The 15,563-nt window shown below is 47.2% G+C and overlaps 1 protein-coding gene across 2 annotated transcripts; it reads right to left on the bottom strand.

The window, feature by feature from the left end:
* Positions 1–170: 170 nt before the first annotated feature.
* On the bottom strand, positions 171–15,273 carry cltcl1 (clathrin, heavy chain-like 1). 2 transcript variants are annotated; one of them, XM_088375488.1, is made up of 32 exons: positions 15,015–15,273; positions 10,915–11,122; positions 9,737–10,005; positions 9,499–9,660; positions 9,313–9,426; positions 9,066–9,239; positions 8,806–9,003; positions 8,516–8,716; positions 8,294–8,446; positions 8,057–8,179; positions 7,721–7,858; positions 7,480–7,644; positions 7,215–7,395; positions 6,973–7,136; positions 6,768–6,893; positions 6,521–6,663; positions 6,227–6,461; positions 6,030–6,152; positions 5,805–5,950; positions 5,544–5,727; positions 5,251–5,443; positions 5,019–5,176; positions 4,783–4,947; positions 4,438–4,713; positions 4,000–4,149; positions 3,788–3,919; positions 3,602–3,712; positions 3,318–3,488; positions 2,966–3,187; positions 2,361–2,387; positions 1,059–1,131; positions 171–956 (listed from the first exon to the last, which is right to left on the bottom strand). In XM_088375488.1, the coding sequence occupies exons 1-32, from the start codon at positions 15,054–15,056 to the stop codon at positions 832–834; spliced, it is 5,052 nt and encodes a 1,683-aa protein (XP_088231614.1). In that variant the 5' UTR covers positions 15,057–15,273; the 3' UTR covers positions 171–831. The 2 variants fall into 2 exon arrangements, with proteins under 2 accessions (XP_088231614.1, XP_088231615.1); XM_088375489.1 differs by lacking the exon at positions 2,361–2,387 and having other exon boundaries at positions 15,015–15,272.
* Positions 15,274–15,563: the final 290 nt, after the last annotated feature.

Below are 15,563 nucleotides of genomic sequence, written 5' to 3'. Positions count from 1 at the left end.
TGGTCTTAATTTATTTTGGAAATGAGACACTTAGAGGTTTTATCCCCAAAGAGGGCAGGGAAAAAAAAAAAAAAAAAAAAAGAAAGCGCGTGTCACATACGTCACGGTAACGCCCTCCACAACTTCACTTCTCTCTGGGACGGAAAGTACGAATTCTCCCAAGCAAGGAATTGATAGGATCACACTGCGTGTAAAGTTTATTCTTGTGCAGATAAACTGAACTTCTGTAAACCACCAACCCTGCCACAAAAGCATTTAATAACTGCTGTTTTTGGCATTTTGTCTGTTTTCTTACAAAATATGCTTTTCAGACTACAATGACAGACTATAGACAGTACATAGATTTCGTAATATTCTTTGATTAGTATTTCAATATATCTTAAATTATACATTGCATTCGGTACAATGATTATTGTTGACCCGAGCTGCGTCAGGACACCGGCGAATCTTTTTTCTCCTTCTCCGTCCTCCAAATGTTAGTTGAAAAAGTTGCGTTGGACATACGTATGATTCATAATACTGGATATACTTGTGTGAAACATGAAAATTGTGCTCCTGCTTGCAGCATTAGACTTTGGCAGCACATGCACAAACTGCAGCACAAAGCATTTGATTTGAAATTTATTTCATCTTGTTTTTTTTCTCCATCTTCCTCCTGAAACTCATTCCGGAAAAGTCAATGGATCAGGACCGATGTATCCCAGGAAAGGGATTTGCAGGTGCAGGGAGTGAAAATGTTCCAGTGAATTAGCAGGGGTTGCCTGGCTGAAGATGAGGTTGGACTTCAGCATCCAACTCGGTTCAGTGAGGGTGCAGGAAAAGGACGGTCCTCTACATGGGGAAGCCGTAAGTGGGCTGAGCGGGGTAGCCCGCGGCGTTAGCGGGGTAGCTATAGCCCGGATACCCCGGCTGGGGGGCCACTGGAGCGGGAGAGCCGGTTAGCATCAGCTGCTGGCCTGAACACAGAAGATTTAAAGATTGGCGCCATTTCATCGACGCACGATACTGACTTGACTCAAGTCAGTTCCGCTTAGCAGTGTGGATAAACTGGTACTTACCATAAACCACCGGCTGAGCCTCCGTCACCTCTTCACTTTGCCTCTGGCTTTCGGCTGTCTCCAGATTGTCCACCTGAGGGCGCCAGAGAGCAGTATTCAGTTTGGAACTTCCTTAAATCCAACTGTGATATAAATACGTACATGAAAAGGTAAATAATTTGTTAACATTGCACGGGATAGTGTCAAACTGCACTGCAAATTACATCCACAATAACAGACATATAGTTTTAAATTAGATTATTATTCCATCTATTTCCACCAAACCCAAGCATTATTACTATAATGAAGAGTATTTTTGATGGACTCCTCTGACTGGCAGCTGATATTTAATTAAATTCATACAAAAATAACAATACCATAAAGGGACCAAACAAGGAAGCATGGAGTTAGTTTAACTCTGCACACAGTTTTAACCCAGAGTTAGAAACTGGGAAATTTTGGGATGCATCACATCTGCCATGAGACCAATCCCTGGGTCGAATAAAATCATCAACCTTTGTATTTCCCATCCAAGAGTGAATTATTACACACACAGCAGCAGCAGCAACAGCAGCATCATAGTAGAGGTTAGCGCGGTAACTGTTAAACCGGAACAGGCTAATCCTGTTCCTGCGAAGCTGGAAGAAGGTGTGAAGGCTTCAGTTCCATGCATCAACGCACACATACACACACACATACTTTGGCTATGCTACTTCTTTGCAACCCATAATTCTTTGTAAGATTAGCAACAATAGCATGCATCAGGGCAGCTGTAGCTACTTACCACCCCCAGAGTGTGAATATGCAAACATATGAATAATGCATCCACTGCAAATCATCTTTGATTGTCTAGAAAAGCGCTATATAAATCTGATGCATTATTATTTATGAATAGAGGCTGTTTCCATGACCAGGCTGGGCCATCAAACATATCGGATTTAAACTCTTATAAATCGTAAAATGTTTAATTAATTGTACAAGTGACATTATCACATGCTTATTAACCACTTAATAGGGCCAAAATAGCGGTGATAAGTTTTGTTTAATGTACACATCACCGGCCTGATATGAGTTAATCCTTGGAGGGTGGCAGCTAGTTAACGCGAGATTGGCTAATGAACTAGTTGTTCATGTACCATAGCAGTAACTGCAGGACAACATGCTTTTTTGTTGTTGAAGAGGAACAAAAACCAACACACTTAATCGTGGCTAGTTATGTGGCTTTACAGTTCATGCTGTTACTGCATCAGAGGCCGAAGAGTTTAAGGAGAGGTTATGCAGACAAAACACATTAGAGAAATATAAAAAGTGGGGGCCAGAGACCGTCACCTTCGGCGCAAATTCATCAACCTGGAAAAAAGAAACCCAAAGATGACCTCAAGTGACCACACGGAGCTAGAATTTGAAACGGCTTTTTCTGAGGATGTTCAATTTGACGACAGCGCGAGTTTTTGTTTGAGTTTTGTTCTCGAGTTGCGAGTGGAAATTTGAGTTACAGTTGCAAACCTTTATATCTTTAAACAGTGACGATGTGGTGAGATAAGGCAACAATACTCTCAGTCATATTGCAAATGAGTCATGGGCTATGGAGTTGTTAAATGAATGTACGTATCTGTATTATACTGCCCCCGGTGGACAAGTGTAAATAACAGAAGGGGGAACATTGTGGAAGTGCAAATATTCTTATCCAAAAAAAAAAAAAATGAAGAAATATTTTCAGTTAAGGAGCTGGGTCATGGACAAATGCAACTTGTGAGTCTATAATAAAGCTACATTGGAATGACTGATTTCATATGCCATTACAAGTAACTTGTCACTTGAAGCGCTAGGTTTCGACAAGAAATGGCTCTGAAGAATAAAAAGGCATTAAAATGAAAAAAAAAAATGAAAATAGACCCGATCTAAAATGTTAGAAATGGAGTGCAAACCTTTGTGAGGTACTCCCTCATCACTTGGATGAAGTACGGCATGGCAAAGTCCACGATGTTGTGCCTCCAGGCCAACTCCAGCACCACGTCGGGGTGTAGCAGGTCGTAGGAGGCGAAGAGGCAGGCGGCAAAGCACTCCTTTTTGCCCTCCTCCAGGAACCACTGCAGCAAGGTCTCCGCCAGCTCGGCGTCCTTGGACTCGGCGGCGAACAGCATCGCATCCTCGGGAAAGACAGATGAGCCAAGAGTTACTCAACACGGTAAAAAATAGCCCCCAAAAAATTGCACACCCTGTAAAATGAGGTGGATTGTTTTGGGGACACTGCGTACGTGCCCGAACCCTCCCGCTCACCTTGTAGAGTTTGTCTTTCTTGCAGAGCTCCACACTCTGTCTCCAGCGGTTGTTGCCCTTGTACAGATAAGCAGCGATGCGGCGAAACTCGATCAGCGGGTGTTTTTCCAACCTCTGGGCGAGGCCGATGGTGTCGAAATTATCGTAGGCGTCGATGGATGCTCTGAGGCCCTGGAGGACGAATGAGAAAGAGGAAAAGGAAAAAATCAGAGCCGTTTTTCTTCCATTCTTTTCTTCCAAGTAAGACAAGTTTCAGAAAAGAAAAAAAAAAAGGAGTGAGAGACCTGATAGTCCTCCTCTTCTGTCAGCAGGTTGTTGAGGGCTTCATTGACCGACTTGCTATTGTGAGTCTGGACAGACCTCAGGTACGGCTTGACCAGCTTGAGCTGCTTCACCTGGTTGAGATGGATAAAAGGATGAAACGTCGCAACAGCTGAGAATTCTTAAAAGAGCATCCCCGTCGGTTTTACCTTGGTGAAAAAGTTGACAGCTCGATTGTGGTCCAAGCGCGGGGAGAGGATAGTCAGCAAGTCGTTGAGTAGAAGAGGTTTGTAATCCAGGTAGAAGGAAAGAGATTTATAGTACAACTCCACATTGGCCACCTAGAAAGAAAGACACAAGCAAGAGATGTTGACTGGTAAGAAGAAACAAGAAAAGGGTCGATATAGCCACGCCAGGTAACCTTTGCGATAATATCTTTGAAAAGTCCTTCTTTCCACGCATCGGTCGGATGGGACATCATTGTGAGAACGGCGTTGTCGTACTCTTCGTACTTATCGTAGAGGAAAACCAGCTCGCCCCATAGGTGGGACTGCTCTGCTGCGCGCAGAACCTGGTGGGCGAAGAACCATAAAAAAAGTATTAGACAACCAGCACAATGAGATATTTTGGAGTTTAGATGAGATGGCCACCAATTAGGTAGACCTTGACCGTTTTAAATAGCAGCAGCTAAACGTTTAGGCTCAAGGAGCATTTTTGAAAACAGGACCTGGAAATGTATAGATCTACAAAAAACATTCAATGGATATGAAAAGATTATATACAGTTTTATTACGGGTACGTATTGATCTTTGGCGCTAACTAACGAAGCACCTGATCGCACATAGCATTTGGATCCCACCTTTGGAATGTTGACTCTGGACCAAAAGAGCTCCAGGTGCTCTCTCATTTTCTGAGGTTTGAACTTGGAGTAGAGAATGGCCAGCTCAGTGAACATGCCCATGTGTGCCCGCTCCAGGCCCAGAGCCGCCTCCAGCAGAGCCATCAGCTCCTCAAAGTAGCCGCGGTCCTGGTAGTAGGCGATCAGGTCCTCCAGCTCGTCGGCGTGGATGACGATGTGGAGGCCGCAGATTTGCGCCAGACGGAATTCCTCGCCGTCCACGCAAGCGAAACAAACCTGCCGGGCGGCGAAATGTGCGTCAGAGCAAAAAAAAAAAAAGAAAAAGACGTAGCTCTTTCTTCTTACCTCTTTCCAAGTACGAGTGCTGTTGGCTTTCCTAGCACCGTCCACGGCGGCCTGGTACTCTCCAAGGTGCACCAGCGTGGACGCCAGTCGAGCAAAGTTCGACACGTTGTCGTACAAGAGCTTGGCGGCCTCGTACATTCCCTCTTCGTAACATCTGTCCCCCACCTGCGGAGGAAGACCAGAGCTCAGCGACGTTGAAGATCACGCCCGACGTGCGGCCGTTCTTCGGATTTCACCTGCTGGATGTGAGCGTTGTTGGGCCCGCTGACAAACTCCTCCAACTCAGCCAGACGCTTGGTTTTAGCCAAGGCGAAGATCAGCTCCGTCTCCACGTAGGATTCCCGCGCTTTCTTGCGAGCCATCTGGAGGAACTTGACCAAATCTTCCCAGTTATCTGCAAAGCCACACCTTGGTTGAAAGCTACGCGTTTATGAAAATGAGCGGAGTGGCCGAAAAGGAACGGCGTACCGTTCTTGCTGGCCGCGTCGACCACCTCCATGTAGGACGAGGGGTCCGCGGCTTTGATGTACGAGTCGATGGCCTCCTTGACCAGGTTCCTGTGCAGCTGCGCTCGGGCTAACTGGCTCCATACCGCTGGCTCGTTGCAGCGCTCAGCAAATTCGTAGGCTCGGTCCAAGTTGCCTAGATGTTCTATCAATACCTAAGAGAGAGAGAGCAGGGGAGTTCAAGAACCTAAAATTTACAGTGTGCCATTTTGAATCCAAAAAGGATGTCGCAATCACGAGATGACGTTTCCGTACCTGTACGGCGGACGAATTGACGTCAAACTTTTGAAAAATGGCAAAAGCTTCTTCGAAGAGCTCGTTGCTGATGGCGATGTTAGCGATGTCCGGGGCGTCGTAGTTGTCCAGCCTATTGACGTACTCCATCACGCGTGTGCGGTCCGCCTTGATGGCCGTCAAAATCAGCAGGTTCTGAAGGTTTCTGGAATTGTTGTTGGAAAAAAAAAATTAAAATAATGACGGTTCAGTGATTGAAATTGTGCACCAAGCAATCCAAACCTATGTTCACTGAAAACAGAATTGTCAAGCACGATCTTCTCCAGAAGTTCAATCAACTCATTGGGCAGGTCGGCAGTCATGAAGGCCTTGACGGTAACCGACACCTCCTCTGGGTCCTGGGTCTCCGACAAGGCCGTTTGCACCACCTGCAATCGGACCAAAACAAGAAGTAGTACACGTGGATATAGTTAACGATAAACGGTGACCTGAGCCGAGCGTGAGAACCTGATCGATGAGTGGCCTCCTGTAGGGGTTGTTCTCCTCCAACACGTTGGCCCAAAGTTCCGGGTCTTTCCGTCGCACCAAATAGCGAGCCTCGCTTTTAAACAACGAGTTCTCGTTGCAAACCTAGATCATCCGAAGACATCCGGGTACGTTTACAATCTTCCTATTTGGTTGTGGTGTCATTTTGACGCGGTCACCTTGATGAGGTCCATGTCGCACTGGCCTCGCTCGTACGCCACGCAAGCAAGGTGAGGGTCTCTCTTCTCGCAGTAGCGTCCCACCACGGCGCTGTCGTAGAAGGGGTTCTCTTTCAGGAAGCGTTCGGGTGCGTTGTTGCTGTCGATGTAAATCTTGGCCACGGCGTTGTGGGTGGCCGGCTCTTCGCAGCCTTCGTGGATACGCGACTCCAACCACGGCGACAGAAGTTTTAACCTACGCACGAGAAGCGTCTTATTGTTTGTGTCAAGAAAAAAAAAACAGTTCTGTCTTACCTGTTTCGTTTCTCCACCTCGTCCACAAGCTCGTCGGTGGAAAACTGCCCTTTGACCACCGTGATCAAGTTCTTAATGACGTCCTCGGCGCAGTCCACATCTAACAGGCCGCCTACCACCACCGGTAATCGACTCGGGTTAACCTAGCAAACCGTACAAGCTGTTATGCGATTCCCAAGAAAAATCATCATTTCGCCTCGTCGGGTGCGATTCATATAGCGAGCGAGAAGATTAACGAGCGACTTACCTTCTGCACGTAGATTTCGATGTATTTCTGCAGAGTGTTGCGGTAGAGGTAGAGCACCAGGTCGTGGACAAAATCAAAGCGGTCGCATACAATAATGAGAGGAAGCTGGTCTGTCAGTTTGGCTTCCTAGCAAGAGGGGGAACAAAAAAAAAAAAATGGAGGTCATGGAAAAGCTCTCATTTGGTACTATTGTGAATTGTGGCACCTTGAGGAAATTCTTAACCCTCTCCGGGTCGTAACAGTTGCTCTCTCGGCAGATCCTCTCCACTTCTTTGATCTGTCCCGTCTTGCAGGCCGCCTGAATGTACTTGAAGTGAACGTCGGGCTCCTGGCTGAAATTCACAATCGAGCCGAGGAAGTAAAACAAGCCTTGAATAGAGAGAGAAGGAGTGATGACCTCGGCTGCTTTAGCCGCTGAAGCCCAAAGGCGGCGCTCGGGACGCTTACCCTCGTAACTCTTGAAGGACTCAAAGAGCTCCACCAGGGCCTGAGTCCCGAGCTGCTCGTGGTACTTGGACGCTACTTGTACACAGAGTTGCAGGTTCTGTCTGATGTTAGCAGACAGCATGGCTCTTAGACACTCCAACGAGTCCTCGACCGATAAAGAGCCGAAGAAGTTTAGCAGCCACTGGAAGGGGAAAAAGGAAGGCAATTTTAGACATCTTCTCAAAAGGACGTTTTGGTTCCCCTCCACCCGCTACTTTAGGAGTACCTCAGGGTTGAGCAGATGCGTGTGCACCACAGCACGCTTGATATCATAAAGATCAGTGTAGTGCTCAAGAGCTCTCTGCAGAAGGCCCGCCTTCTCGCACAGCTGAGCGACATGGGCTCGGTCGTAGTGCGTGAACATCTGGTTGCCCAGGATGGCATCTGCCACCTAAATAAAGGTTGCGGCAGTCAATCAAACGGCAAAACCTCAGCGTATCCTTTTTTTTTTTCTCTCGAGTCTTGACCTGCGGCGCATGTATGAGGTTCATCTCGAGCAGGCGTGTCTGCAAGTGTCCTTCGGCCGGCCGGTTGTTCTTCAAAGCGTCCAGCAGGAAGGAGGTGCATTGCTGGATCAGGTTGCTTTCCATGAACACATCCACAATCTAGAAGCGACAAAGCAAAGCGCTCGGTCGTAGGAGGAGCAAAGGAAGCGGAGGAAAAGGGAGTCTGGGAATTCCTGGCATTGCTGGCACATCTGGAATAACATAAAACGCGGCTCCCACCTCGGCTACTTCCAAAAAAAAAAAAAAGGGGGGGGGGGGGCAGGACTGAATCGTATGGCTGACAAGCTGACGTGTTACCTGGTTGATGTTGGCCAGCGGCTCTTCATCTTGCACCAGCATCTGCGCAAACTGTAGTCCCTGTTCGGGATTGACGCGCATCACGTTCCTCAGCAAAAACACCCAATCGGGGGTGTAGCCAACCTGTGGAAATCCAGCAGGGCCGCCGATCATTTTACAATTCAAATATTAAACGAAAACATGCGGCCTCATTGGGCGGGGTGCACCGAATGTGGAAAAAAAGATGTCGATAGTTACTTTTTTGGCATAGAGGACTATCTTCTGGAACTGTCCAGTCTCCGCAAAGCACTGAATGACCTTGTTGGGGACGTTAGCTCTGAGGTACACGCTAAGAGCGAGGGTCAGGTCAGAAGCCTTCACTAGATCCCCCAGCTCCTCTGAGCACTCCAGCTACAATTTGCAGACATTGCGCAATCAATCCAGGCACAATATTGACATTTTCCAAGTCTCTTTTCGCACCTTGTCCTCCTTCAGCCACTTCTCCAGCAGTTGCTTGCGGCCCTGCTGCAGGACGGGCCTGCACAGCTCCAGGGATTCAAATTTGTTGAGCTGACCCTGGTCCAACAGAATACCAAAGTACTGCAACAGTGGAGATGCCTGACCCGGTTGGGCAGGGACACTCTGAAACTTACGGATGGTCTCGGCGGTCCTCAGGACACCCTGAGTCAGGCGTTGGAAGAATTGGGGAGGTAGCAAAAAGAAACTTTGCCGTACATTTGCTTTGGAATATTCCAATTGAGGACACCAACCTTAGGTGCTGATGCAGCAACCTTTGCCGCATCTGAATAGCTTCCCTGGGCGAACAGGGTGTTGAACTTCCTGGCGAAAAGCTCCTCGGCGCCGGCTAGGTTGGACCTGACGGCCATCCTTAAGGCCAGCTCCGGATTCTGGAGGACATTTGTCGCATAGTTGACGATATTTTCTTCTTCGACGCATACGGACAAGACCTGGAAAGGAAATAAAAGTCAGCGCAAATGCCGGCATGCTTCCCGCTCGCCCGCTGGCTCACCTGGCCCTTCTTGTTGACTCCGATGATACCCGAGCTGGCTTCGTGAGGCGACGTGACAAAGATAGTCTCGGCGCTGATTCTGTTCATGTAGATGCACACTCCCGACTCCAAGTCGTAGAGGTGGATGTAGCCGTACTTGGTGATTAAATATATGACACCGTGCTTACTTCCGATCTGCGGGGAAAAATAAAAAAACACAAATGTAACGCTCTCGGAGTTCCTAGGGGGGGGCGGGTCCTTGGCATACCTGCATAGCGACGGGAAAGTCCGTCTGGGCCTCTGGAGGGAAAAACACATCCACTGCTTTCTTTGCAAATGGTTGGTTTCCTGCAGCTGGCTGGCCCACTTCGATGATGTGCAACTGGATGAATTTTCGACACATTCGAATAAGTTCAAATAACAGCGGAAGCAAAAAAAAAACCCCGCGACCTACCTTCCCGCCCGCCTGCGAGCGCACGGCAAAGCAGAAGAGGGTGGACGGATTGGCGTTGCCCTCCACTTTGAACTCCCCGAAGGCGGCGGCGTGACCTTCTATCGGCTGCGACACTTTCCTCTCCACGGAATACAGCTGCATTGCCCCGACCACGCGGTTTTGCTGCAAACAAAATTGCTGAAACGAGCAGGCCTTGTATCTCAAATCATCTTTCGCCGCTAAAATCAACGGTCGGTACCTGCGCCGAAATCCCGATCAGCAGCAACCACTTCTGCTGCTCGTCGGTTCGATAGTTGATGATCTGGCATCCTGCCAGGCTGGCGTGCCGATCAAACACTTTATTCGGTTGGGAATCCCCCTCCATGCTCCAGTGATAGACGGCGGTGTCGGTCACCAAGGCGACCGTGTTGACGGAAATCCACTTCCAGAACATGACCTCCTCCGTCATGGAGTGAGCCTTCATCTTGCTTTTCATCTCGATGTTGAAGATCTGCAGCGTCTTTGCAGCTAAGGGGGAAGACAAGACGTTCATGGATGTCAATGACCAGGCAGCAGTTATTTAAAAAAAAAAAAAAAAAAAATCACACGTGCGAAATGTGATAGCCCAGCAAATTCCATGTGTAATTTTGGAGAACGACCTCCCAGGTGAGGTCATGTCTGCGTCAGGCGAGTGTTTTGGGTGCGTCGTATATCGGACAATGCATACCGCACATTCATTTCAGGAACTCGCATCAAGTCATGCTACCACAAGTCAGCTTCTCACAAAAAACAAAAAAAATAATACCAGCAGGTTAAGTTAGGGCAATGTGTGTGTGTGTGTGTGTCTTCTTTCCTAAACAGTTGTCTGCCTTTTGATTGATTGGAAGCCAAAATAGCTGTGAGAAGTGGAGAAAGGTATTTTGGAAGCTTTCATGAGATAGCCACGCCCATTGTATCATCACAACAGAACGTCTGGCGGGTTGGCGGGCGGGCGGCAATTCGGGAGGGCAGACGGACAGAAACTCACCGTCTGAGAAATGACAGATAGCCAGGGAGAGAAAGCATAACAAAATGTCAGTCAGATAACACGGAGCAGACTCAAACAGATGAAAGCCAGAGCCTAAACCGAGAACAAATTATGGCCGGAGAGAAAGGAGCATTACTGCTGGGGTGAATCATCTTGATTAGTGCTTGGGTGGCTCGCAATCAATTTGCACAATCCGCCTCCGATCTCCGTTTAGTTTTTAACATTCATGAAAACGTCAGTGGTGGCACGAATGTAGCGTTCCCACACTCGCAGATGAATCGGTTCAAACTAAATATTGTGATTAAGATGCAGACATCACCAGTCTGAAAATAAGACGGCGACAATATTGTTCTTGGTGCAAAGCCATGTTTTTCCTCGCCGTGTCCCATCCGGCTATAAATGTGACTCACCTTTCAGGGCGATGACCTTGCTGGTGGGGTTCATGATGGCGCTATCGGCCGAGATGGGGCGCCTGATGGGGTTGGTGGGGTCCGACATGTCCACGATGACCACCTGGTTCTGCTCGCCGACTTTTTCCCTGATGCAGATGAACTTGTCCGACTCCATGGTCAGATAGCTGAAGCCGATGTTGGCTGGGTTCACGCCCAGGTTCTGCAACTAAAAGTGGGGAAACATCAGTCAACGTGGACAAGTTGTCGTGATGGAACAATGGGCACATCAACACCATCTTTGCCTACAATGAAGTTCAGCAACTATAAATCTATGGCAATACAATAAACAATAGCCACACACCAAGCACATCATTTAATCTGGCAATTTCCAGTTGGCGCCATATTTACGATGCAAAAAAAAAATGCAATCAAAAGGAGATTTTCCATATTTACCTAAGGTGTCAAACTCAAGGCCCGGGGGCCGGATACGGCCCGTCACATCATTTTATATGGCCCGCAAAGAATTTGTGTGCATCAAATCCATACAAATTGTTTTCAGTTTTAAAAAAAAATAGCGATATTGCTAGCAATTCATATTTTTATTAAAATCACATGAAGTGGATTTTGGCACATATTGTTCGAGTCCAACTGAGTACAAGATCGAGTCCGAGGAATCCGCATGACAAAGACGGCGCTGTCTTGCAACGGGAGAACCAAAACAAGTCCACGGACACATTTCAAACCGGAAGGGGGATCTGCTCAACACCAGTTGAGAATTAAATATGGAACACAATGTATGTAATATCTTTAGCAACATGACAACAATAAAAACGGGATGAAAAAAAAATCAATCTGAGGACTACTCGATTGCGCAACATGAAGGCGTGAAAAGCCGAGGAGAAGACCTGAGGGAGGATTACAGCCATATGCTGCATCTCCTTTGGCGTGCCAAAACTATCTAGGGGTGGGTGGAGAAGTGAGAGCAGATGACAAGAACGCTATGAGCTGGCTCGCTAGAATGTGCTTGAAGGAGAAAAAGGGAAGCTGGAGTCTTAAATTCCAGCGTGAAGTTTGGTAACCAAGCGGTTTAGGGTGGAGTGAGTGACTCACCGTAACACCGCCTCCTTCTGGACCGACAAAGGTCTAGTGTTACACCCTCACACATGCGTACGCACGTCGGAGCTTCCCCTTTCTACAGCTGCGTTTACCAAAGCCAAGCACTTGAGACCACAATCACAAATACAAACGTCAGTAACTTAAGCCATGACGCAACATTGCCGGTATCTGGTGAGTCACCGGATGGACGGACGGACTAGTGCGCGGATGCGCTGCTGACACCTCACATCGGCCGCGGAAGCCTGCTTTCCAACGTAGGATGAGACGGAAGTGAAAATACCAACATTGCAAATGGTACGGAACACGAGTTTGGCTTGCGGCTATCGAAAAATGATCAAATATTCAACTTATTAGGGCTGTCACTTTTGACGTCTCCGAATCGATTAATCGATCGATTACTCGGACAAAATGTTGCTGGGCATTAAAGTGTATTATTACACTTTTTTCCCTGATTACTGTTTATTATGAATTATTATTATAATTATTATTATTGTTTCAAACTCAATAAATGTTCAGTTTGTCAATAAATAATGCCGATAGCAATCGTCAACCTTACTGCGGCGAGGCAAAGTGAAATGAAACCTTATTAGGTTTTCAATAAGAAAAAATCCTTTCAGTTTTGGATGAGATTAGGAGCTTTTTTTTTTTTTATTGCTTGAATGCAAGCCAGTGTGTGTATGAAAACTATTTGAGCATTTACAGGACGAAAATAAACATGTCCGCCATTTGAAGTCCAATTGAGCGCATGAATGGCTTCCCACACATGTGTGATTAAGTTAGGTGACTGGACACAGATGCTCTTCAACGTCGCAGTTGATTCACAGGCGTGATGAAATCTACATTTCCTCCACATCCTGAGAAGGGAAACCCTGATACCATTTGCTGACCTCGTCCGTATATCATGTCCAGAAGAATGACACGGGTTCCATCAGCGCAGATGCATCCGAGCGGTTTTAGCAGCCACCGGAGCAGCAGGTCGGTTTGGGTCTGACCCAAATTGACACGGGCGGTTTGGAGCCGGCGGACTTTTTTTTTTTTTTTTGGGCAAAGACAGCCAGCAGCAAAGCCACACTAACCTCAGTGGTGTTAGCAAAGCCTTCCAGAGATGCTATCCGCTACTCATTGCTAAATTGTAGCTCCTACAAGCAACCACTGAGATGAGCAAGCTGATGGCAGCTCTTCTAAAGCTTTAACAAGAAAAGACATCGACCCGCACCCGTGTCACATTCCTGAATTCGGTAAATAAAAGGCCTCGAAAGAAAATACGAGGCCCGAAATCCCCCCCGCTTTGAAATTCCAAGCATTTTTCCACTTTGCTGGGTCTTCTCAGGGGTAATTGACTATGCCCAGAGTGTGATTTCTTGCACTTGCTTTCCCATCTCCAGCCAAAGAAAGTAGAAAGTCATTTGAAGAAATAACCTTGAGATTAGCAGCGAATGCGCCGCCTCCATCCTGGAGCGTCATGCCACTCAACAGAGAGGAAAGGAGCTAGCTGGCAGAAGTGGGGCTGGTGGCCAGAAGAAGAAGGCGAGGAGAGGAGAAGGTGGTGTGGGGGTGCTTTTTCCAGTGAAAGGCCATTTGACTGCCTGCTGTTACCATAACAACCAGCTACATGTAGACAAGGGAGGGGGGTGGAGGGGGTACGTCACAAAGTTTTCTGGCAGCAAGACGCCAAGCAGAGGGGACGACATCACGGTCCGAACAGTTCCTCCCCAGACAAGCGGAGAACTGTCACTTTCTAAATCCCACACTGTTTAAAGGGACTTTTTTTTTCTTTTTCTTCCCACGAATCTGCCAAGCGAGGAACACTGAGCCTTTTCTGCCTCAAACTTTGAACATGAAATAATGTACTGTCCAGAAATGTGGTTGTCGAGACAGCTTAGCTGTTGCGACTATTTGATCGTGTTTTCAAATTTCATAAACTCCAATGACAAATTCAAGCCATATTGTAGCTATCTGTAAAATGAGTTTATAGTTCTTTTCTGCATGAAAAATGGCAATTAACAAGCAATCTAAAAAGCCTAAAAACACTAAAGGTGATCCCAGTTGGGTAAGGCGTGACCTTGAAACTTCATTGCCGAGACTTTGCAAGCAGCTCCAGACACAAAGATCACATCGACTGCTACATCAGTAGGAAAACAGTCGAAATGCAATTTAGTTCAGATGTGTACATGAAGCCTTGATTGACAACACAAAGTTTGGAAGTTACGCCATAAATCAAAACAATACTCTGTGTGATTAATTATACAACGCTAGCTAACTCCGCTTTAGCGGACGTATCTTAATGAGCAGAATCTCTCTGTCCAAATGAAGGAGGCCATCTTTGTCCGTCTATCATCCATTTTCTATATTGTCCATCCTCACTGGGGTTGCAGGTCAGCTGAACCCAATATTCATAAATATGGACTATTTAGACTCCTCGTTTACTCTTAGAATTATGTTTTTGGATTGCAATAGGAAATAAGCAAACTCCACATAGATATTCTCACCATTCTCAGTATGCAGGTAGAATTGTTATCCAACATTAATGTGCATTATTGTCAATTTTATGAGAATCAATGTGAATCCAACCGCTCGAATGAGTTAGACGCTCCAGGGCTAGTTAAGGATGCTGCTGCAGGCAGGACATCATGAAAGCGCCACAGCATTTCCAACCATTCAGTCTCAGTGAAGAAGATCCGCCGAGTACTTGCTGGTTCCACTGCAATGTGCCCAAAACACCGCAAATCACTGCAATGGCGTAGATGCTAACACTTGACATGACAGTGACTTTTTTGGGGGTATATTCAGGTTAGGGAAAAAAATGGCTACACGCACAGTGTTCAATTTCTCCCAAGTCATCCTTTGGCTAATCCAGGCCTGTGGCTATATTGAGCAACAGCCCGCAGCTCTGCTTTCACATTCCCATTTAAATGCGACATGTGCCGCCTGTGTGCGGACACAAGGGCGAGGAACTGCGCCAAAGAAGGGGGCTTCGTTATTATGGAGCCTTATTGCCTTACCTGCAGATGTTCCTGGAATCGTATGGGCAGTATCTGGGCCATTTCCAGACGCTTCTTCGCCAAAAGGCTCCTCGCAGAAAGGAAAGGGGAAAGGGGGGCAACCAGGAAGGATTTGGAGGTGCGCTTTTTAAGTATCCGCTCGCAACGTCCCCTAAAAAGTGGAAGAGAAGACAGACGGAGAGAGTGAGGGAGACGTTCAAATCTCACTCTCACACGGCAACTGCTGCTTTCATTCAGAGCGCCCCCAGAGTCACTCGTGAAACCGGTGCCGCCTCCGCCGAGAAAAATAGTCCACGTTCACGCTCAACATTCACTCCACGGTGTATCCCTGGAATAAACACACCCGTGGGGGGAAGTCAAGCAATGAAAATCCACGTTAAAACAGTGTATGAAGTGAAACGAGTGACCCCCAAGAAGGTTTTTTCTCACGGCTGTCAACGCAAGAAGGTCAGACGCGTGGGGTGCGTATCGCTCCGCCGACGACCTCCTCCATCTACTCCTCAGCCCAATTTTGCAACTTTGAAATTCTATCACACACCCAAACAATTC

This window comes from Syngnathus floridae, chromosome 5 (genome assembly GCF_059516105.1).
Source record: "Syngnathus floridae isolate MCC-2025c chromosome 5, RoL_Sflo_1.0, whole genome shotgun sequence".
NCBI classification, from domain to species: Eukaryota; Metazoa; Chordata; class Actinopteri; order Syngnathiformes; family Syngnathidae; genus Syngnathus; species Syngnathus floridae.
This window is presented reverse-complemented; position numbering and strand designations above follow the sequence as displayed.